Source organism: Rhineura floridana, chromosome 7 (genome assembly GCF_030035675.1).
Source record: "Rhineura floridana isolate rRhiFlo1 chromosome 7, rRhiFlo1.hap2, whole genome shotgun sequence".
In the NCBI taxonomy this organism is placed as follows: domain Eukaryota; kingdom Metazoa; phylum Chordata; class Lepidosauria; order Squamata; family Rhineuridae; genus Rhineura; species Rhineura floridana.
In genome coordinates this window covers 8,027,242-8,052,707 of record NC_084486.1, presented here as the reverse complement: position 1 = coordinate 8,052,707, position 25,466 = coordinate 8,027,242, and the positions used below count along the sequence as shown (strand labels likewise).

General features: G+C 43.4%; 1 protein-coding gene across 4 annotated transcripts in view; it reads right to left on the bottom strand.

The window, feature by feature from the left end:
- Positions 1-25,466, bottom strand: part of ADK (adenosine kinase) — a 466,326-nt gene that overhangs the window by 386,752 nt on the left and 54,108 nt on the right. For all 4 annotated transcript variants that reach the window (XM_061634839.1, XM_061634838.1, XM_061634840.1 and 1 more), the window contains one exon: positions 23,272-23,325. In XM_061634839.1, coding sequence (XP_061490823.1) covers positions 23,272-23,325 — 54 coding nt within the window. Of the gene's footprint in view, positions 1-23,271; positions 23,326-25,466 lie in introns of those variants that run through there.

The following is a 25,466-nucleotide window of genomic DNA, read 5'->3' as shown; positions in this document are numbered from 1 at the left end:
GAGTTTCAAGAACACCTGCAGAAACACCCAGGTGCATCAGCCAACCCCTTTCAGCCTCCAAGCTGTCAGGTGAAAGAAGTCTGTCTGGGGGGGTGACCCACTGGGCCCTGCCAAAACAGATCCTCCCTCACTGGAATCCTCCAGGGTTTTCACACAGAGAGGTTTCGCAGATCTGGAAACCATGGCTAGTGAGGCCAATAAGGTGTTGTGAGGATCACCTCTGCCTTGACTTAATGCACCCTTTGCAATGTGTATTGGACCAAGAAGAAGGGAAGAAACAAGCCCCTTGAGCCACGTCACCTCTAGCACGTCCACCCTTCACACACCATTGCATGGGAACCAGGAGATGAAGGCCGCCACCTGAGCATTCTCTGCAATGGTGAACAGGTCCACCACCAGGTGGCTGAGCTGAGATACCACCTAAGAGTGCAACTGCTACTGGGACTCCCTGATGTAAGTCCTGCCAAGCCAATCAGAGATTGTGTGGGAGTAAAGGAGCTGTTTTCCATGTTGACCACAAAACCCAGATCTTGTACACACCGAAGGGTCACCTGTGTATCCTGGAGACACCATTCCTGGGACATAGCCCAGACCAGAATCTCATCCAGATAGGGATGAAAACAGATCCCAGTGGTGTACAGGCTCCTAACGCCTTGGTGAACACTCTTGGAGCTGAGGATAGGTCAAATGGAAGTGTCTGATACTGGATGTGGGTTATGAATCAAAAAAATCTGCAGTGACTTGGCCAAACTGGAATGTGAAGAAATGCCTCAGTGAGATCTATGGATATCATCCAATCTCCCTTTCTCAGTGCCACAACAGTTGACTGAAGGATTTCCATCTTGATGTCACCATTTTCCTTGGGCGCTAAGAAAAATGAACTCCACATGTATCCTGCAAAGCACCGGTCCTATCACACAAATAAATGGCTTTCGGCAGTTCTGGTGCTTGCCGGATTTCCAGGACCTTACAGTTGGAAGAAACCTGTTGTGTGGTGTCTGAAAAAATTCCAGTGCATAGCTGACTGTGTCAGTGTCCAGCACCCACCTGTCTGAGGTGATGCTGTGCCACCCATCTGCGAAGTGCAGAAGCTGTGTGCCCGCTTGAAGCTGATCTAGATCCCTAGTTGTGTCAAGTGAATGTGGGCTTCTTGGCACCTTTTGAGAACCTGGAAGAGGAGGGGGAGGGACCACCAGCCTGCTTAGATGCAGACAATCCCCCACCTCCACCTGGCCTCCCCCAGTGAAGTGAATATACCCTCTGGGTTTCATGAAGCCTTTAGTATTATGAAAGGAACTATTTTGGCACCCCTTCCGGTTATGCTTTGACCGTCCAGCTATGCCTTGTCCCGGAGGCCACAGATTCAGTCAAACATCTTATCCCCTTGAGCAATCAGACCCAGGAGTCCCATTGCCCCATGCCCACACCAATGATTAGGTCCAAGAAGGGGAGCAAATACCAAGCAAACAACCCCAAACAACCCCAAACAACCCTTACAGGAGAACAGCGGCAAAAGGAAGCAGGCAGCCACTCAGAATAACTGAGAAAAGGTCTGCATCTGTGTTAGAATTGCTTGTTAATATGTTTTTAATAATGTTTTAACCCTTTTTTAAAAGATGTTTTTAAAGCTTTTCTAAAAAAAATGTTTTTAACGTTTTGTTTTAATGTATTTTAAGGTCTGTTTTTATGATGTTTTAAAGTGTTTTTAGTGCTTCTGTTTGCTGCTCTGGGCTCCTGCTGGGAGGAAGGGCGGGATATAAATCAAATAATAAACAAATAAAATAAAGACCCAAACACCCCCATGTTTTGTGATTGGAAAAAAGGTGGAGGTGTGGTAAAGCAAAGAGTGAACGGAAAGTGTATTTCAGAATGGTGCTCCAAAAACTATGAAAGCGACAGAAGTGAGACACAACGAAATGGCGCTCCCTTTAAAAAAAAAAATCCCAGAAACAAACAGCATTCTAAACTGGCAAACTGTGGTTACGCCTGCAACACAACAAGGAACAATGGGAGTGGCAAGGGCTGTCTGCTAGTCAGCACAGCCTTCCCTTGCCCCTATATTCTGGGCTCCAGTGGCAGTAATATAAAAACCAAAGAAGACACACACCCGACACCTACCCTGCTTCGCCTCCATCTCCCAACCCCAGAACAACCTGGGAACAGGAGAGAATGGATTCCAAACCAAAGCCCAAGGGGACACAGGCAGAAGGAAGGGAAGGGGAATACATCTCACACTCACACAGCAGCCAAACCCATGTCGTGTCAGGCCCACAGACAACGTCAGTCTCATGAGAGGGATGGCTCCTCCCACTGAAGAGGCGGCAGAAGATTGGAAAGACCCTGCCTGTCACTCCCAGAGGGAGGATCATCCCTATCAACAGAGTGTCCTCCACTGCAGTCTGGCAAATACACTTTTCATCCATAAAAATACTGAGCTTGCATGTGGTGGGGTTGTGTAAAATGGGACTGAAGAAAAAGAACTGGGTAATAATACATACTACAAGCAGGACCTGCAACAAAATGATACAATGTCGAGTGTTCCTGTTTGGCTAGCTATGCCCTCTTAAAGGAAACTCCATTCCACTCCCTATTCCCCATCCCACATTTTCCCCTCCAAAAGACAGTCAGCATTCTGTGCCCACTGAACATACTCAATCTTCATAGAATTGTTTTATTCCTCCATCTTTGCTCCCCTCCAAATCTTCCTCTTGGGCACGATGTGCTACGTAAGTCCACACTCTTAAGAATGAGTTTGCTATTAGTGTATAGGATGCTTACTGGGTTACACTCTACTTTGCCAATAGCAAATGTCAAGCAAATCAGCTTCAAACCATTGCTTTTGTTACAAAACATATTAATCACATGTTCCTGAATCCATACATATTTGTCATAGGTTAGTACAATCTACAGTCTGTTGGCCAGAATCCAAAGAACAGCACAATTAGTTCACATATGCACAGCCTCAGAATGCTCATCTATCTGTAAATAAAGGAAGCCTCTCTTATTTTACTGTCTCATTCAATTTTCAAGCAACTACTGCTTTTCACCTTCACTAACAGATTAGCAGGAACATGTAAGAAGCTTCTCCCATCACCAGGCTTTTCAGCTATGATGCCTGACTGTGGCAAGACGTTGAAAGGGAAGTTTTTAAGCCACGAGCTAGCCCCTGTCCAAATTTTATTCAATACTAATGAAGATTTTTAGAGTGCTGAAAGACGCTCAGACACATCACGTAAAGTGAGAGGCTCCTGAGCAATCTTTCATCTCCAGCAATAATAAAGCTGAAGCACGTTTAACATACACACACTCAAACAGTAGTTATTCAGCCATAAAAGGTAAAGATGTCCCTGCACTTGTAGTGTGAGTTGTTTCCGACTCTTAGGGTGACGTCATGCGACGTTTACTAGGCAGACCGTATATATGGGGTGGGATTGCCAGTTTCTTCCCCGGCCTTTCTTTACCCCCCAGCATATGCCGGGTACTCATTTTACTGACCACGGATGGATGGAAGGCTGAGTGGACCTCGACCCCTTTTACCGGAGATTCGACTTCCTCCTTCAGTTGGAATCAACTCCAGCCGTGAACAGAGCTTCGGCTGCGTAACCGCCGCTTACCACTCTGCGCCACGGAGGATCAGCCATAGCAACTAATAATTCCATTCAGAGCAACTTGCCAGATCTACCAATGAAGACACTCACAGGCATGAAATAATATATGAGCAGACAAGTAACATTTTTTGTGGGTTGGAAAGATTCTTGTACTGGCTGTAATAATGGAACATTATTCCAAATCATGCTTTGCATATATTCAATGCTATACTCTGGAGGGGGCACATCAAAAGAGGGATGTTCCACATCTTCCTTCAGCCCACACAGCTGACTAAGCAATGAAAGAAAACAGTAACTCACATCTAGTCTGCTATGAGTGTGGCAGGTATGCTGTTTCACAGGCCACATCCCACAATACTCTCAACAAAAAATATAGTCCTTCTTTAGGCCTGCTCTCCTGGAGTGCCTGGCTCCTGTGCTGTTGGCCTTGGCAGGCTTAAGTCCAGGTCTCCTGTGGAGAAAAGAAGTTGGGTAAACCTAGAATTCTGTTCCCTCTTTGGCTTCACCTAATGGGACAGAGGGAGAGCATGAAGATGGCTCTAGAAGGGGAGTGAGGGCCAAGCCTCCGTTCTTTGTGTTGAGGGCCCTTAGAAGCCTACCTATTCCAGCCTGTTATTGCCCGAAGCCAAGAAATGCAGACACACTCAGTTCTGTTTTTCTCTTTTTATTAAGGTTGAAGCAACTTCAAAGGCTTTTCGACTCATTCTTCTAACTGTTTTCTAGAAACTAATTTCCCTTACTAACTCTAAGCATGTCTTCGCAGCCACAGACACTGATGCAGCAAATAACACCCCCCTGTGCACCTCCTTAAGGTGGCTTGACTTTCGTGCCAAGTCTCTGGCTCCCCCTTAACCCTGACCGTTGCTCTTCACGCCTCAGTAGCCATCAAGAACGGGGCGAAGGGGGTTGGATCGCAGCTTCCCCCACTGACTGGTGGGGGCTAGCAGTCTGTCCTGGCATGGGCAGTTGCTGGACACCTGGCTGGGGATCAGCACCTTGACAAGGTGGCACCTCAGACGTGGGCAAGGGATGTGCGTCCATCGAAACAGTCTGTGGCAGCTCACGCTGCGCATGCACGGGGGGGGTCAGGTGACTGAGCACGCAGCATGCTCTCCTCCCTCAGTTCGTCATCCCAGTCCTCAAAGTCAGTGTCCCCCTCCTCCAAGCCACCCCCTCTAACCTGGGGCACAACAGTTATCTGGATTTCCACTGTCTCTCTTCCTATTCTCTGAGGCTTTTTATATCCTCCAATTTCCTCCACCTTTCATTCTGGCTAAGGCCCTAAAGCTCGACTCCTTTCCTCCCATCAGGCAAATTAATGTGAGTGCCCCACCTGCTCTTTCTAGCAGAGGTGGAGTCTCCAGGCAATGTCCAAATATGGTTTCCTCGGGAGCCATTGCCTGGTTGGTGCTTGATGGTGTGACTCAGGGCCTTCTTAAAGGGCAAGGTGCTGGCAAAGGACCAGTGAGCCCCTGGAGCCCCCATCACCATGTTATAATTACATACATAACAGTACTAACTTGTATACGTCACTAGCATAATGCCACTATTTACCTTATGGTAACCTCATTTGATTTTTATATCTCAATGAAACAATACAGAAAACAGTATCAGACAACTAATCTCATGTACTTAAAAGGATTTTTGGGCTTGTGTTTCTTGAACAGCATCCTACATGTCATGTGGCAAGCTACATACACAACTGAAAGGACTTTCAAAAGCAGTTCATTTATATGTCAGGTCACTGATATGGGTTTTCCAGAAAAAAAATGAACACAGAAATTTTCTACTGCCCCAACTTGACAGAAATCTGAGTCAGCCTGTTTATTTTTCATAAACAAAACATGCTTTATAAATGCCAGGGAAAAGTTTTTCCAATAGCCAAAAATAATTGAACTGAAATATATGATTTGGGGGGGGGAATCAATAACATACATAGTGTACAATGTGGTTGAAATGTTATATTGAAAACAAATTCAATGTTTTATTTTATATTTATTGGAATAGTGTGTGTGAGTGCACGTGCATGCATAGTGGAAATTCAGTGCATATACTTCTTATGTTATTTAGATTAAGGAAAAGTAAAGGCACTGAGAACTTCAGGCATAGTTTCAGCATGCCTGAAGAGCTCAACAGATTAGCATATGTGCTTCCTTCCTAGGGATAGTCACCTGAAAAGAATGAATTACAAGTTTTATTCTAGTTGTCCAATATGACCTGTATTCATTAATTATGTTACTAATTAATGAATTTCTGAAAATTGTGAAATTTCTGTGGAAAAATGTCCATCCCTATACTAGGCATGCCTAAGGTAGTTTCCTGCATCTTGATTTTCAATAAGAACATTTATGGTAAAGATATTGCCAAAATTTCAGTAGTCTGAGAATTGACCCACACATTATACAAAACAAGTTAGTAGAGTTATGGACTATAGAAGGGATTCATATTATAGAACGCCAATCCTAAAGTTACTGGATACACCACAACAGAGAGAAGTATATCCATTTTCCTGCTATTCAACTGCATGCAAGCAGTTTTTCATGGCAGAGCGTTCAAAAATGCATGCCTTGCCCCCAGCCTCCAGTCTGAAGCAGTACAATCCAGAACTCTACCTCAGTCTGTATATGTCGTATCCAGGTTGGGACTCAGGAACCAGACCAGTTGGTGAAAGCAATTCAGTTTTTATTAAAGTAATATCCAGACAAAGACTACGCCTTCTCATTAAGTTTCACTACAAAACAAAACCTGCGACTTGAAAGAGAGTTGACAGAACAAGGAACCGCTATTCCCCCTGTCCCTTAAAAAGGGGGCAATCGAGCGCGAATTCTCTCACTCCGCCTCAAAGTGCTCTCATCCACTCCCCTCCTCTCCCCCTTCTCTTGTTGTCTCTTTTGCTGTCTCCTTGTACATGGTGAAGGAGGTGCTACTGCCCCCTCCCCTTCTGAGGACTCTGATTCAGGTATGGGGGAAAGCGGGGGGGGCAAGGCCTAAACCATCTGGCTGCTTCTTCTTGCTTTTCCCTGGATCAGGAGGAGGCTGGATTCCCCCTTGCCCTCCCTCCTTCTCCAACTGCTCTAAGCTCGAAGGGGGAGGGGGTGTGGGAAACTCCTGGGAAGGATATGTGTCTGTGGGACATTCAAGGTCTTTGCTGCCAGACAGTTCTATCTCTGAGATTCCCTCCCCCTCCTCTGCGTCTTCTTCACACGGCTCTGGCCAAATGACCCCCTCCCTCTCTTCATCTTCTGAAACATCAGGGCCCCAATCCTGCATCCCGACAGTATATATAGATCAGCTCTCTGGTCCAATTCTCAAAAAACAGCTTGCCAAAACTCATTATGAACCTTTGGTAATTGTGGCCAAAAGCTGAGATTCTGGATCATGGACAGTTTATCTCAAGGAACTTCTCAAACTTATGTTTCATCAGTTTATTGTCAACATAAAAAGCTGTTGGAATTAGATACTTATTATTTGTCCCTATCATTTATTCAAACCATAATCTGAATACTTTAAAAGATAATTAGTGTACACTTTGGATGCCACTTTACCGACAGGTCATAAGAACACATGAAAAGCAAGTAGTGAGATGGAGAGATCAGGCAAACAAGCAGAGTTCAATCCTGGATTGAGAAGCCTAAAGACCTTTCAGGACCCTGGACAGGTCCTATGGAACAGATCTGTTCAGATGAGCACTTGGTGTCAACTAAGGGCTTACATACTCTCAGGGCATATCTACCTCTCCTAGGCCTTGACCCTGAAAAATGGAGAGCCTTAAAGGTGTTGTCCTCTGGCCTGGAGCCTCACACTCTGGTACCTCTCTACTCTTTCTTACTGCACAGTTTGCCTCCATTGGCAAATGAGATCTGAGGAGCATAAGACCCTCAGAGGTTATGATAGCCACCCCTGGGGGTATCTGGCCTCAGTGTATCTGGCTTGGAGGGTTCTTTGTGGCTGGGTTGCAGCTCAATGTCATTCCCACAGTAAGTAGTAAAACATAAGGTCTCAAATGCAACCCCTTATCTTCAGTTTGAGAAGATATCTAGTAGCAGTGGCTGGGAAAGAATTCTGCTTGAAGCCTTGGAGAGCTACTGTTAGAGCAGACAACACTGGGTTAGATGGACCAATAGTCTGGTTCAATACAAGGCAATGTTTACCTATATGTTATATATTTTCATTCCACAATTTTATTGCAACTGTACTTACTCCTGTTCTAGCAGCAGCTTTAGCTCCATAATTTACTTTACTATAGTACTCATGTAGCCCACTTGAGCTTCATAAACCATCTCTAAGTATGAGGAACCATTTTCCATTCTTCAGTTAGTAAATTTAGAAAATTTTCTGGCATTTTAAATCAACGTCACTGACAAAGTTCAAGTCAATTTGATGCACGTAATTCACTATAAGCATGTCTCACTATTACAAAGCTAATAACACTGGTTTATCAATGTCCTCAACACAATTATAAGGATCTAAATCATTTAATAATAATAATAATAATAATAATAATAATAATAATAATAATAATAATAATAATATAAGTCGCCTATCTGGCCAATGGCCACTCTAGGCGACGTACAACTCAATTAAAATACATCATAATAAATACAGTACAACAATAAAACAGTAAAACAGTGACAGTTCAGAGCAGCAGGCAATTAGTCAAAAAGATTAACCCTCCCCGGAAGTCCCGAAGGCCTGTCTGAAAAGCCAGGTCTTCAAGGCCTGGCGGAATACATTCAGGGAAGGGGCATGCCGAAGATCATATGGGAGGGAGTTCCAGAGAGTGGGGGGCGCCACTGAGAAGGCCCTCTCTCTAGTCCCCACCAGCCTAGCTGTTTTAGTTGGTGGGACTGAGAGAAGGCCCTGTGTGGCTGATCTTGTCGGGGGGCATAATTGGTGGCGTTAGAGGCGCTCCATCAGATAAACTGGGCCGAGACCGTGTAGGGCTTTAAAGGTTAATACCAACACCTTGAATTGGGCCCGGAAAACAACTGGGAGCCAGTGCAGATCGAACAGCACTGGGGTGATGTGCTCCCGGCGACGACAGTTTGTAAGTAGTCGAGCCGCCGCATTTTGTATAAGTTGTAGTTTCCGGACCGTTTTCAAGGGTAGCCCCACGTAGAGCGCATTACAGTAGTCCAAACGAGAGGTGACCAGGGCATGTACCACCAATGGGAGCTGATGAACAGGGAGGTAGGGTTGCAGTCTACGTATGAGGTGTAATTGATACCAAGCTGCCTGGCTCACTGCCGAAATCTGAGCCTCCATGGACAGCTTGGAATCAAGGACAACCCCTAGGCTGCGGACTTGGTCCTTTAGGGGCAGTTTCACCCCATCGAACATCAAGTCAATATCTCCCAACCTTCCCTTGTCCCCCACGAGTAGCACCTCGGTCTTATCAGGATTCAGCTTCAACCTGTTCCTTCCCATCCATCCACTCACGGATTCCAGGCACTTGGACATGGTCTCCACAGCCAACTCTGGTGAGGATTTAAACGAGAGATAGAGCTGAGTGTCATCTGCATACTGGTGACACTGCAGCCCAAATCTCCTAATGATAGTCCCCAGCAGCTTCATATAGATATTAAATAGCATGGGAGAGAGGATAGAGCCCTGTGGCACACCACAACTGAGAGGCCAAGGGTCTGAAACCTCCTCCCCCAATGCTACTTGTTGATGCCTATCGGAGAGAAAGGAGCGGAACCACTGCAGTACAGTGCCTCCTATTCCCAGTCCCTCCAGGCGATGTAAAAGGATACTGTGGTCAACAGTATCAAAAGCCGCTGAGAGATCGAGGAGGACAAGAAAGGTGAATTCTCCCCTATCTAATGCCCTCCTCATATCATCCACCAGAGTGACCAAGGCTGTTTCAGTTCCATGTCCAGTCCTGAAACCCGATTGGTATGGATCCAAATAATCCGTTTCATCCAAGTGTGCCGACAGCTGATTAGCCACCACTCGCTCAATGACCTTGCCTAGAAATGGTAAATTTGAAATAGGGCGAAAGTTATTCAAAACTTGGGGATCCAAGGAGGGCTTCTTTAAGATGGGCTTCACGACTGCCTCCTTGAGGGCTAATGGCATTACACCCTCCTCTAGGGATGCATTAACCACCGCCTTAATCCCCTCGCCCAATTTCTCTTTGCAGCTCACAAGGAGCCACGACGGGCAAGGATCATTTAGACATGTGGTAGGCTTTACAGTTGAGAGCACCTTGTCCACATCCTCAGAAGGGAGAGGCCGAAACAGATCCCATTTAACCGGCTTGCAACTGGCCAACTCTGGTTCATCCACTGTATCCACGGCGTACGGGATCAAGTTCCGTAAGTGTTCGATTTTATCAGCAAAGTGCTTTGATAATTTGTCACAGGAGGCCTTTGACTGTTCCAAGGGTTCCTGAGCAACTGGACCGACCAGGCTTTGGACCACTTGGAACAACCTCCCGGGACAGCACTCTGCGGACGCAATGGAGGCAGCAAAAAACTTTTTCTTTTCTGCCTTCACTGCCACTTGATAGGTAGCTACTGCTACTCTAACCTGTGTCCGGACATCTTCGGAACGTGATTTCCGCCACCGGCGTTCAAGTCATCTCACCTCCCGTCTCAGATTACGCAACCGTGGTGTATACCATGGAGTTCTATTCAGGGGGAGAGGACGTTTCGGAGCCACCCGGTCCAATGCCCTGGTGATTCCCTCGTTCCACTCTATCACCAGGGCATCGACCGGGCGGCCTTCAGCAGGTTCCAATTCCCCAAGCGCAGTCAGGAATCCTTCTGGATCCATCAGGCGTCTGGGGCGGACCATTCTAATAGGTCCTTTTCCCCTGCGGAGGATGTGTGGCATCGAGAAGTCTATATTTACCAAGTAGTGATCTGACCATGACACAGGGGTGGAAGAAACCACCCCCAACTTCAGAGCACTTCCCTCCCCTCCCAGGACAAACATAAGGTCGAGAGCATGACCGGCTACATGGGTAGGCCCAATATTACTAAGGTGCAGTTCCCAGGAAGCCATGGTTTCCAAGAAATCCCGAGGGGCTCCAATGAGAGTGGTCTCGGCATGCACGTTGAAGTCACCCAGCACCAATAATTCTGGGGACAACGCCCGTACAGCCGAGACCACCTCCAGCACCTCGGCCAGGGAGTCTGCTGTGCAGCGGGGTGGGCGGTACACAAGCAGAATCCCCAAACTGCCCTTCGGGCCCAACCTCCAGTACATGCAGTCAACAAACTTGGTCCTATGAAGAGGAGGTCTGGTAAAAGCTAAAGACTCCCGATAGATGACTGCCACTCCCCCTCCCCGCCTTCCTACCCTCGGCTGCTTACAGCTCTAAACCAAAACCAACCTTAAGCCAAGCCCACATAGGAGCACAGAAAGAAGTGCTGCAGGTCCCCCAAGAGAACCATACAATTTGACAAGCCTCTTGAATTACACATGAGGTCAATTTTCTACTGCTTCACTGTCAGACACATTGTTACATACATGCATTTCCTAAAGTTTAAATACTTTAAACTGACTTCTTACTCAAGTTTTATGAAGATAAACACAGTAGAACTCCTATAAATTCAAAAAATTGAGAGGACATCCAAATCCCCACTAACCTTCATTATTACAGTTCTTAATATATATCCATTTAGCCAATTTAACTTTTAGTTATAGCACAACCTATTTTGATTCTATAAATAATGACTTTTCCAATCATTATATGTTAGGAACCCATGGAAGCTAGAAACTCAACATGCACACACACAACGGGTTGGATCAAAAGTGCCCTTCATCAGTAGAAGGCACCGTTTGTTCATTTTGTTCTTATACCTTGATCTACAGCACTACATGAAAAAATAAATCAAAATATGTTCTTCACAAGAATTGTTATAGAATCTATTACAGCACAGGCTGAACTCTTGTGCAAGCATTTATGGAACAGCACTAATAGCCATTGTCAATCCACACAGTGCTTGTGACCCACCTGAATGGATTTCCTCTCCAGTACAATTTTAGCATGTTTGATTTTTGCTGCTTCTCCAATCCATAATATCAGCAGAAGCCATCACATGTCACACATCTCCACTGCACACTTACAATATTTACTGCTGGTCATGTCAACCACCAGTGTCCTGCAACAGATGCAATGAACACATCTGTAATTTGAGAAGTACTACTAGAAATGCAGTTTGAACCATTCAGCTTGTATCACTTTGAAAAAGGGTGAATGTGTATTTCTAATGGAATCAAATGGAAACAGAAACCCCATAGGATTTCCAATAGGATGCTGAACAAGCCACATCTTTGGTCTGATCCAGCAGAGACTGCAGACTGCAGACTCCTTAGCCTAGGTTGGCCCATTGGTGCATCTAGTATTCAGACCTGTGTTTAACTACAGGATTAAACTAAATCACTCTATGTTACATAGTTATTTCCATTCATGTTAAATTGTTCTTGTTGAATGATGTAATTCAGAACTATATGCTGAATATCCAATACGTGAAGTGCTGATTTGTAACAGGAAATCAGTTCAATGCCTCCCAAGTCAAATTTGGAAGTGGAACAAAAGACTGGGGCAAACATACAGAGGAGAGATGAGCCATTTTTCTTCTTCATTATCTTCAGTCAGCAAAAAATGCCCACTTAAACCTAACATAAATGTATTGACTTCTTGTGGTGGTTTAGTGATGACTGATCACAGCACCCTTCCCTCCACCCAATCTTGCCACAAAAGTGTGGCTTGTGTACTCTAGTTTCTTTTAGTTCAAGACTTCCAAAATGGATTCCACATAAAAAAGACAATTTCCAGTACATTCTAGCCATCAAAATCCAAGACAGTTTAGCATTTTAAAAATCAAATGTAAACTAATCAAAATACAAGAAAGAAAAATGTGTATACTGTATAATAATATTAAGCTTCAGCTTCAATGGAAAGTGGAGTACATTTTAGTTTTCCCATATTGTATGCCAAAAGACACTCTGCTTCTCAATTTCTACTCTCTTATTAAACTGCAGCCTTCAGATGGAAGCACACCTTTTCATGTAATTGCTTAAATGCAAATTTATATTGAGAACTCATCTTTCTCCCTTATTTTAAAAAGTGAAGGGCTTTCAAAATGTATTTACCTTCTCATCTGTATGGTGCAGTGCATTATACTTGCATAAAGGAGTCAAAACTTTTTACAAAAAATATAATAGGTTGATAATGATGTACTCCCTGCTGTTTTAAAAGATAGCATCCTAGTTAGAAAGGCATTCCAAGTGACAATTTCAATAACAATATCTCTTTGTGGATAATTAGACATCATATGAATATGCAGATGTTACAGAACTGACTGGGTGCACGTCCCTTTTTTTCAGGCATGCCATCACTATTAAAGTGACTATATTGTAGAATGGCAGGCTTTCTGCCAAGTTTATTTTATTATCCTTATTTGAGCTTTGCAGATTGTGTAACCTGAACAGATTGAACAGGGGCAGCAATTATTTTTTCCCCCTTTGGTTTAATGGTACGGCATTATCAGATTTTGTTTTAGTAGGTCTTGTGTTACATAGCTTTTTTCAATTTTATTTCATAGTGACCACATTAAACAAATAACATAGCATCAGCACCATCCAGTGGCAGTCTATTCACATTCATTCAAAGTGACTGCATCATTTTTATGGTGATTTAGGAATGCACTGTCCTAAAATAGTCAGGATAAAGAAAATAAATGTATTTACATTCTTAAAGTATAAAGATCCAGGTGACACACAGTTCAAAGTTTATCAACTTTTGTACAAGAAGCTAACATTAAGAATAACTCTGAAGTGGCTTTCATGACTATATATATATGTCACATTTCTACAAAAATATGTTTATGTATATATCTCTGTTAGGCATCCCATAGTTGCTACTGAACAGTCATTTTAGGTTGGAGGGCTTTCTGGAAGCAAGAACAATCCTGAGTCCCAATCATCATCATCTAGGATGGGTTGTAGATCACCAGTATGTTGAAATAGTTTTAATTGTTTCCTGGGCCTATTAAGTGAGCAACTCCTGGGTCCCAGGTTTGGTCTTCTGCGCCTTCTTCCCTTTCTCTGTGTGCATACTGTAGTTTTAAAAAATGCCCCATGAAATTCTTCACGTGAGAGTTCCTGTCCAAAGGACTGGAACAGATTTAGTATCATAGTGGAAACGTGTTTTTTCAAAGGCCATTTTAGTCATAAGAAGAGGAAGGATGTAGCCATGCATTTCTACCAAGAAGACACATCCATATGTCATTTTTATTGTGCATTCATGATTATTTGTGCTCAGGATAGCACTGGAGTGTTTATATGTATTACTGCTTTCAATACTGTTCGTGCCTGCAAAAGTTTCAGGGTGATCACTCTGCCTTATTTCCAATTAGTGCACATCTAAGCTAGACTTTACAGCATGAGTTGAGGCGGCTACAGCCACCATGATCTTATCTCCAAAATCTCTAGGTCTGCCCTTAATATGCATGCTGGGAAGAAAGCTCAGAGGCAACAAAGATAAGGAAGGTGACATCACCTGGGCCAAAACTCAACAAAAATGACAACTGCAGCTCAGAGAGTTGAGGGGCATATAGCTGCCAATTGGCTGGAAAGCATTTAAAACTTGGCTGATGTCAGAACAGGGAGAGTGGTGGAAAGGAGAAAAGGTGACAAGAGAACAAAGACAGATGATAGAAACAGAAGGGAAAGAAGGGAAGAAGAGGACAGATAAAGATGGAGAATGTTAGTGGAGAAGGCTAGGGTGATGGGAGAGAAGCAAGCTGTCTTAGAATTTGGCTTGTGCCTGTGAAACACACATGCCCATGCGTGTGCTTCAGGAATGTGCTTTGCCTAGTTGTGCAAAGCAAGCTGAGACAGTGGTGCTGTGAGTGACTCTAATATACAATGTGCTTCTTTCTTTTTTAGGACTAAGAAAGTGGCAAGAGAATAAAACATGTTGATTTTTTTTAAGTGCATCTATCCTTTGGGGAGCTCAATTACAAGCTCCAACAAAACTCAGGTACTGAAGCAGGGCTGGCCTGGAACCCTGGGTGGTTATTCTAGGAATTTGATCCTGGCTGTAGCTAAGAGAAAGTCTTATTATTGTTGTTGTTGTTGTTGTCTTTATTTATACCCAGCCATTTTTCAAAAACTGGAACTCATGGCGGCTTCCAGATAAAAAGTACATATAATTAAAAACATACAAAGTCTACGTTAAAATAAGATTAAACTATTTCCAATATTAAAACCATACACACATATAGCTAAAAGAGTTTAAACTAGTTTAAAAATAATATAATAGACATTAGCAATGCAGCACCCTTCACACCCTATCCTTAGCCTTCAATTCCAAAGGCTTGTTAGAATAAGGTCTTTGCTTGTCGGTTTTTTCCAGATGTGACAACTGCCTCTCCTGGCACTGCAGGCAAATGCATTTTTTCCTGACCATGATGTACACTGTCTAATCTAGAGTTCAAGAAACCATGTTGTTAAGTAGAACTTGTTGATCTCTGCAATTTTGTTTCGGATAACAGAGTATAAAAGATGAACAAGACATTCTGTATAGAAGCACTGTCACACGGGGCAAGAAGGCAAACTGCAGTTTTAATCAAATACTACAGAGGGAGCCAACCACTACACAAATTAGACTTGAAGAATCTTAAACTAGTTCATGTACGTATAACTGTTTCCCATCAGTCAATCATATCAATCATACATTCCTTCCACTGTTTTATAGAAACATCACAAAGATAAGATATGCTTCCTCTAAGATGCAAAATGTATGGTAATATGTGCATCAGAATTAGAATATTCCTATGCCAACAGCTGTTGGTTCCAAACTGGTCCTCAGTGTCCAATACAACCACAGCCATACACCCTAGTTTTAGCTATGTCAGCTTCTTAAGTGCAGCAACTTGCCATTCATTTAATCACAAATGCAAACATGCAATAAAATTATGGGCTCTTCTATAAAAAAAGGACTGAATTAGTTTTTCTGGGGAAAAATAGCAAGGAAAACCCCAAGATGGCATCCTGAACACAGGTACAGAAATCACAACACTAAACACTGGTGCTGGACTTTATTATATACAAGTGTAAAAAGCAGCTCTTGGCAGTGGTCAAGTTTGAACTTGGGACCTCCCAATTCACAGCTCAGTCCCTTCACGTCAACAGTTAAGTAGCTTTAAGAATGCCTTCAGACTTCCTTTTAAGACAAGAGAAACAGGCTTGAGCTGCAAAAGCCAAAACACAGTTACAATATAGTCTGTTCATAAAATACTGAGGGTATTTAAAGGACTCAGTTTTTAACGAGACTCTCAAAAATTAACACTTGCATTTTTATTCTAACAAGGCAGGATCTTGTCCAGTAAGTAGTGTACGAGAAACAGACAAGTTTACAATTGCACACTTTTGCAATAAATGAAACAAAAGGAAGGAAGAGGTAGCTTCCAGTCAGCTTATTCCATGCTAAGGCACAAAGAAATGAGTCTGGGCATATAGGCATTATATATCTACCTATATATATACACAGCAGAAGTGAAATATTCAAGTGGGCAGAAGACCACAGTGCGACATCCTGCCTCCAGTTGAAAAGCATGTACACATCAACAGAACTGTAAATGTACATCATGACCTCTAGTGGCATCATCTAGGTACTGTAGTTTATTAGTTTCAAAATAAAACAGACTTTATTTCAAAAGTCTAACTTCTTGTGCATTTTTCTGAACAATACAAGGTTTGATTAAAAATGAACTGGAGTGATTTACATCCTTCTTACCACAGTAGATAGCACTGCAAAAACGCATGAGCAGAGGGATGATGTACAGTTAACTGCAGGATGAATAGGTCAATTTTCATTCCAGTCAACTATTCCAGTTCCATTCAGAGGTTATTGCAAGTCATGACTTAATGCCAGAATATAAGTAATATTCACTAATAGGCAAAAAAACCTTGCGGTTTAAGAATGTACCTATAGCCCACAGATATTCTATCAAACTTTAAAAAGCAGGGAAATTGGGCAGCTATAGTGAATGCACCAGGGGAGCAGGAGACCTGAACTCCTCTCTGGGATATTGGACTGCCCTACAAATTGGTCAAAATGCAAACACCATTTGGGTTGGTCTTTCACAGTCCAATCCACTTGCTGTGTAGCTTGGAAGAATTTGGTAACATGTGCCTCTGAGCATATGGTGAGTGGTGGCAACACTTGCCATCTCCAAAGATAGAGAATTATATTTTTGTATGTTTGCTGGTGTTCTTCTTACTTTGCTTCTTTCCTCTGTTATTAATGTTTCTACAGAGACTCTACACTAGAAAATTTTATTTCCCTCATTATTCATCCCAGAAATCTGTGTCAAATTTATTTTTATTAATTTCAAAGCCTTTTGATTGGTCAGTGTCATATGATGGTGAAGACAGCCTTTTGTGTTTCAAATTAGAGGTTATGTTCTAGTTCTATTTTGGGTGCATTAACAGTGGAATTTGGACCTACAGTTTGATGAAAAAGACTGATTCCAATATGTTGCTACTTCAGCAATGACTCTAGCTGTTGGGAAAAAGAGGATGCATGTTTTCAGCCTGCTATGTTTAAACCACTTCATTTAACGCAAGGTGGGCACAGTCAATTAAAAACATAGAGCACACCTAGCATTTTGCTAGAATATATCTCACCTCCCACTGTTTTTTCTTGTGCAAATTGAGACACTCCTGAGGTCCACTGGAGACTATTTTGCAGAAGTCAGTGCCATTATTCCACAATTATGTTTGGAGTTTTTTTAGTATAAATTTTGCAAAGAGTTGCTGTACTTCACATATTCACAGAAATAGAAAGAAAATGATTTCCTATAGGAAACTTCACTAAAATTGCAAAGTAAATCAGACATATTCAAAGTGACCATCTCAACAATATCAACTGTCTTAATAACGTTGTTTCCTCCCTGCTAAAACAAGATCAGCACAGGACATGTCTTCTTTCTATTATTTGGGCTGATTGCTGGTGTTGCCACCACTCACCATATGCTCAGAGGCACATGTTACCAAATTCTTCCAAGCTACACAGCAAGTGGATTGGACTGTGAAAGACCAACCCAAATGGTGTTTGCATTTTGACCAATTTGTAGGGTAGTACAATATCTCAGAGAGGAGTTCAGGTCTCCTGCTCCCCTGGTGCATTCACTATAGCTGCCCAATTTCCCTGCTTTTTAAAGTATGGTAGAAATATCTGTGGGCTATAGGTACATTCTTAAACTGCAAGGTTTTTTGCCTATTAGTGAATTTCCCTGCTTTTTAATCCAGGAGGTAAGAAATGGGATCCTGTGCAAGTTTGCTGAGAATGGATGGATCATTTGCATGCTTACTGAGTTCAGTGGGATTTACTCCCCTGCAATCATGCTTAGGATAGGTGAAACTGACCACAGAGGATTGGGAGGGGAGGAGGAGGAGGGAGGGGAGGAAATGCAGAGGGGAGGACTGGGAGGGGAGCAGGCAGGATGGGGAGGGGAAGGACAGGTTTGATCATTTGCATGTTTATTAAATTCAGTGCGATTTACTCCCGTGCAATCATGCTTAGGATAGATAAAACTGACCGGGGGGGGGAGGGAGGGAGGGCTGGAGTGGGCAGGGGAGGTGGAAGGGAGAGGAGAGGGGAAAAGCAGGTCTGATCATTTGCATGCTTATTTTCAATGGGATTTACTCCTATGCAATCTTGGTTAGGATAGGAAACACTGACCATGGGGGAGGAGGAGTGGGAGTGGGAAGGAGCGTATTGGAGGGGGGCAAAGGAAGGTGGAGGGGAGAGCAGGTTTGATCATTTGCATGCTTATAGAGTTCAGTGGTATTTACTTCTGTGCAATCATGTTTGAAAATGTAAATGGATTGCCTTCAAGTCAATCCCCACCTATTGCGACCCTTTGAATAGGGTTTTCATGGTAAACGGTATTCAGAGGTGATTTCACCATTGCCTTCCTCTGAGGCTAAGAGGCAGTGACTGGCCCAAGGTCACCCAGTCAGCTTCATGGCTTTGTGGGGATTCGAACTCTGGTCTCCCAAGTCGTAGTCCAACACTGACCTAGGGAAGGGGCAGGGAGTGGGAGGGGAGGAGATTGGGTGGGTGGGCACTAGGCAGAAGGGAAGCCCCTTTCCTTTCCAAAAGGAAAACATTGTAAACAGAATCATTCTTTTTCAGCCTTTCCCCCACCTTTTTATTCTACAGCAGACACATGTAGCCTCCCACCCAAATTTAAACCAAAGCTTTCCCTGGCCACATCCACACCAGGCCTTTCTTTCACTTTGGACAGTCATGGCTTCTCTCAAAGAATCCTGGGAAGTGTAGTTAGTGAAGGGTGCTGAGAGTTGCTAGGAGACGCCCTGTTCCCCTCACAGACCTTCAGTCAGAGTGGCTGACTGTTAAACCATTCTCTCAGGGGAATAGGAGTCTCTTAGCACCCTACACAAACTACACTTCCCAGGATTCTTTGAGGGAAGCCATGACTGTCTCACATGAAATCAAAGTCTGGTGTGGGTGTGGCCCTCTGATTAGGCAAGCCCAGCAGCTGTGAGGCTTTTAGAACTCTGACAGTTGGTTCTTACTGAGCATGCGCGCTATCATTGGGTCCCAGCCAAAATTTATTAAATTAATTAAAAATCAGCCAGACATTTTTTAAACTTTTAAACTGCAGCAGATGAAGGTCAGAGTATGGGGCAACATCAGTATTAGGATTACAGGTACTCTGTGAACATGGCTGATTTTTAATGAATTTCAACAGATTATGAGAACTCTGAGAGAAAAAAGTCCAAAAGGGCTCTGAGGTTTTTCTCTCTCTTTTTACACTTTGAACTGTCTATTCTCTCTGACTGTTTTATGTATCGCCATGAAAATTCACAGGGTTGTTAAGCAAGCATTTCTGAGTTCAGGACTATAAGTTATGTAAGGTTTTGTTTTGAAATGAGCTTATGGGAAGCATCAGAATGGCATGGGGGGTATTTTCAATTTAACATTGCGGAATGTGAAAAATCCCCGCTGGCTATAGTATACAGCCACTCTCGTGGCTGTATAATACAAAGAGCTTTTGTCCTCCATTACCAACAGAGAGAGATCCCTCAATTTTCGCATTTGCCAGAAACCCCTTAAATTTAGGATAGAATATAGGATAGAATAGAATATAAGGAGGGGGGCACAGCTGCCACACACATTAGCCATAGAAGCCATTTCAGCTTATTGGTGGTATATAAATCAGTAAGCAGCAGCAGCAGCAGCAGCTCAAGTGGGTGCAGAATACATTTGAGACACACACATGCCTCTAACACATTCTGTGAAATGCCCCATGGTTTAGGTCTCATAACTTATCAAGTACTATCTGTTTATAAACACAGCTGTACATGTTCTGTAATAAAGAACTAAATCCAAATTCAACATCAAAAAGCAGCTTACGTTTTGCCATTTTAGTGAAGTAGAGGGAGCAAACTTGTGTAATCTGTTTCTGCCACCCAGGAGAAAGAATTATGCAGAGTGCTGAAACACCACCTCTGACCACAAGTCTACCTCAGCTCCACCCCATCTCGACCTCAATCTGAGATTTCATAAGGAAACTAACTGTAGCTTTTCAAGCTTATTTTCACATGGTGTCACACTGGGGAAGCCCTCCAAAAGTTCTTGGATTACAGCTCGCATTGTGCTGGCTTGGGCTGATGGGAATTGACCAAAAACATCTAGAGGGTTTCCCCAGGTTGGGGAAGGGTGAGCTATATGCTTTTTGTTGTTAAGATCTTTCTGTTAAGATATGAATCAGAAGTCAGCACTTCCAGGTGAAAACTCATTATGAACCTACATCATTAGCAGTCGAATTCTATACACAGTTAGGCTCACCCAAAACCATTTGTTAGATGAGCCTAATTCTGCACAGAATCATGCCCTAAGATTTTATAAGCACTACAGCCAGTGTGGTGTAGTCGTTAAGGTGTTGGACTACGACCTGGGAGACCAGGATTCGAATCCCCACATAGCCATGAAGCTCACTGGGTGACCTTGGGCCAGTCACTGCCTCTCAGAACTGCATTTTCATTTCTTTTTCTCTTAGGTCTACCTTGCAATTTAACAAGGCAGGTTGCTGAAACCCACTTAGAAAATAAAGTTAGCAAACCATTTATCATGTACATGGCCCAATTTGTTGGCAAGCCTCCACACACACCTCTATAACTGGCAGAACATGGAGGGCTGGCATGCACAGATGTTTTGACTTTCAGTAGAAAGCCTTAACATGGAAATATTTAACAGCCTTTGCATATGGGATTCAACATACAAAGCAGCAAGTGTGCTTTGTCAAGTACAAGTAATGCCAGAGGAGTTTCCAAAAGCCACGAGATGTCTTGTTTGACATCATTAAGATAGTGGGATCACCAAGCTAAGTATTGAAACTGTTTAAAATATTTACTACCTGATATGGGTGCTCTTTAGAATTCAACTGATGATGTATCTGGTTTCTTGGTGCTGCTCCATGGCTTGGCATCCTGACACAGTGACCATGCAGTTGATTGCAGGTTTAAGTTCAATTAGAAATCAGTTGTGGAGTTATTCAAGAATTTCATCTATCTGTTACAGGGAAAGCATTTACTTCCACTGGTGTCAAGTCATGTACGGTGTATTGGCATACCAACACTTCAGCATCTGTTTTGGAAGTGTTTAGGACTGGCAGAAGTCCAATAGGACTGGCTGCCAGCAATATCACTTTAAAATAATTGGTCAGGTTTACACTTTCAGATATAATAGCTGAAGAAGTTTCCTCTTCTTCTCTTAGCTTGTGAAGCTGCCTGAGTACCAGTGGCTTCACAATATATGAACACTGTGTACACTTTATCTCCAGTGCAGTACATGTCAATCAGCTGCGGATACAGATCATTTTGTCATCCAAAACCTTTCAAGAGAGGACTCAAACACTCAAACAATAGTTATTCAGCCATAAAAGGTAAAGATGTCCCTGCACTTGTAGTGCGAGTCGTTTCCGACTCTTAGGGTGACGTCATGCGATGTTTACTAGGCAGACCGTATATATGGGGTGGGATTGCCAGTTCCTTCCCCAGCCTTTCTTTACCCCCCAGCATATGCCGGGTACTCATTTTACTGACCACGGATGGATGGAAGGCTGAGTGGACCTCGACCCCTTTTACCAGAGATTCGACTTCCTCCTTCCCTTGGAATTGAACTCCGGCCATGAGCAGAGCTTTGGCTGTGTTACCGTCGCTTACCACTCTGCGCCACGGAGGATCTTTATTACTATGTAATAAAAAGGTAAGCTGCCACACCATCACACAGTGTGATGGCAGGGACAAGGCACAGGGGCAAAATGAGCAAATGGACTATGTGGCAGCCTCAGTGTGGGTGGGTGCAGGCACACGTGTGTGTTTGGGGCATATCTGGTGTGTGTGCGTATGTGTGTTTCGGGGTTGCTTGGTGTGTGTGTGCATGCTTGGGGGGTACCTGGTATGTGTGTGCGAATCTGAGGGGGTTGCCTGTTGTGTGCGTGTGTTTGGGGGTGCGTGGTGTGTGTATGCATGTGTGTGTAGGGGATGCCTGGTATGTGCATGTTTGTGGGGTAAACATTTGGGGATGCCTGTTGTGTGTGTATGTGTGTGCATGTTTGGGGGTGTCTGTTGTGTGTATGCATATGTGTGTGTGTTTGGGGTGCCTGGTGTGTGTGTACACGCATGTTTAGAGGGGTGCCTGGTGTATGCACACACATGTGTATTTGGGGGGTGCCTGGTGTGTATGTGTGTGCACATGCATGTGTGTTTGGGGGTGCCTGGCGTGTGCGTGCATATGCGTGTTGGGGGTCTAGTGTGTGGGTGCAAGCTCACCTGTGTGTGCATTGGGGGATGCCTGGTGCATGTGTGTGCATGTGCACATATTTGAGGGTGCCTGGTGCATGTGTGTTTTGGGGGTGCCTAGTGTGTGCACGCATGCATTTGGGGGGCATTATGGCTTCAGAGCAGGAGGAGGATTCCATGCGGCTTTCCCCTGGCTCCTCCCCCACCAGCCCTCCTTCCACTGGCCCCCCATCTTTTGGATTGCTCTGCCTCCACCAAGACCATCAGTAATTTTCAAGTGGTTCGTGGGAATAAAGGTTTGGGAACTACTGATCTAAAGGATACCTCAGACATCGTAACTAATGTACTGTAACTACAATACATTCAAGTTTTTTAGCAAAATCATGCAATAACTATGATTTCAAAGTCACTATTTTAGAACACTGTTCCTGGAACCTCTTGCTGACTTTACAAATAACAACACTTATTTACTGAAGATAATTGTTCCAAAAGTCATTTTGCATATGTGAGATGTTTTTGTTACAACATATTATTGTCCAAAATTCTCCTCTCCTCCCACCCCAGAATGCATCAGAAGCTATTAACTTGTGGATATACAGATCTTAAATCAGTATCTAACTACTTCTCTGTAGATGTCATCTTTCAGAAACCAAGAATAGCCCCCCGCATACGTATACACACTCACTAGAGATATTGTTCAAATTTACAGCTGCAGCAGCCAAAAGAAAGAACAAAGCAAAGCAGTTTCAACCACACCAACATCTGTCTGAAATAGTTTTTTTAAAAAACTTTCCTAACAAAAAAAAACCAGAGGCATATACTTCCAAACCCCCAATTTTAAGAAATAACTTATTTAATATCTTACAGCTCTTTGTGTGTCTCCTCTGCCAAGATCTGGTCATTTGCTTTCAGCCCATATCTGAAAATAGAGGTGGGAGGGGTAACAATTACTCAAATGAGAAATTTACACATAGTTTTAAAGCCTGGAGATGAGACTATATGACTGACTCCTTTACATATTATAGACATGTCTACATATTTTCAACCATACTCCAATTTTCAAAACAATTTTATTGCAAAAAAAAGCTAAAATACAAGCTATAATAAAGGAAACCAACATAGTATTTTTATTGTTGTTCTTAGTTATTAATTGTCATTTGGGTGAATACATTCTGGGAAGGGTAAGCAGTCTCTATGTGTCCGCCATTCAAGGATACCTCACTTCCCAAACCCCAGTATTCTAATTCATTAAACAGTTGATAACAGATACAGTACCATCATCAAGATTGTGTGGATCTACTGATATTCCCACTTGGATAGAAACCTTCAGGCGCCAAGGCTGAATATTGCTACAGTAATTAAAGATGGACCAAACCCAATCTACAGATTTTAGTCCCTTGGGCTCTACCACATACCAACATCCAACTACAGGGCATGTTCACCACACTCATAAGGCTATCATGACTAGGCTGTGCTGGCTGACCCCCAGCTAAGTCAAGCTGAGGGACCTATGCAAGCATAGCCCAGCTGAGCCAGGACCCAGCAGGCTCAGCTGGAGATCTGCTGCATCCAACTCCCCTCAGCCCTGTGTAAATGCAAGTTGGATTGCGCCCTTAATCACTAAATTATATCAAATAACTTGTATAATTATTTGAGGGGGGAAATTAAAGACAAAAGCAAAAAACAGCATATAAACAGAACTGCATTTTGCAAAACAGTTTACATCAAGCACCTCAGCTTGACTTTATCAGTACCTTTAACATTAAGAAGAGAAATCTTAAATCCATCTCTCTCCTCAATATTTTTAAAGCAGCCCACACTTAACTTTTTTTTATTACATCAAGTCAAAAGTAAAACTGGAAAAGGCTTGTATATGTTGCAAAGTTCCACATTTTCGAAGTTAAAGTAAGGGTCATTAAACATTTCTAATATTTTTACTATAACTTCTTTAAAGGATCAAACTTTTAAACACCACAATGCAGCAGTAAATGATTTAAGACAGTCCTTACCGAAGTTTCCTCCCCTCCCATGGACCACTTCAAAATTGCTGAGAACCTTGACAGACCACTTACAGAGCAATCCGAATCATGGGAAGCCGGCAGGAGGGGGGAGGCAGAAAGCTCTGCAGCATCCACTCCCTGTTTGGAAGCCACCAGGCTGGCGGAAATTTCTACCTGAATTAGGAACCACGAGAGCACTCTGAACACAAGCAGGATGATGCATAAGTCCCCTCCCCGGCTCCTCTTCCAGAATGCCCCATTTTCGCCAGCTCTTCATCTGTCAGGATGGCCATCCCTGGCAGACCGCCAGCTGAGCAAGCAAGGTCACAGCAGTGCAGTGGCTGAGCTGAAATGAGGGGCTTCTGCTGGCGGAGCCAGGAGCCTGTCAGCTCATCCAAGGGTTCACCACATCCAACTCCCCCCCAGCTCGGCGCAAATACCAATTGGATTGCACCCTTAAGGGTTTTTTTCTGCCTGTTGTCTAGCAACTGTCATACACTGTGCTAAAGTCTTATTGCATTGTTAAAATTTGAATTCCATATAATTTTTGAAAAATACTTTTAGCATCTAGCACAGTGCATTACAATTACTAAACAGGCAGAAAAATAATTGACTACAACTCTTTTTAAAAAAGCCAACAACTCCCACTCTGTCACTTTTTCTCTTGCATGTGCTCTCTTAGTTTCTTCATTTCTTTCTTGTTTTCTTCCTTCATTCCCATGCATTGACTTTCTACTCCTTTCAAGTGCCTTGTCAGCCTCACTTTTCCCCACTTTTCCCCACTCAGGGCCTTCTCCCATCTTGCCACCAGCCACAGCTTTAATCCTCTCAGGGAGGAAGAGCCTCCTTCTCCTCCCTTCACTTCCAACCCATCCCACTCACCTTCTGGGAGGACCAACAGGTTGTAGGAAAGACAGAACACCTGCTGCATCCACTGTTCTTTACACACATGTAGCTGTGCTGCTCTGCAGAGTCGCTGCTGTAGACTCCCTGAATAAAACTCACAGAATGCTGGTGGCCCATGGACTGCACTTTGGGAACCTCTGATGACCCATTTTCT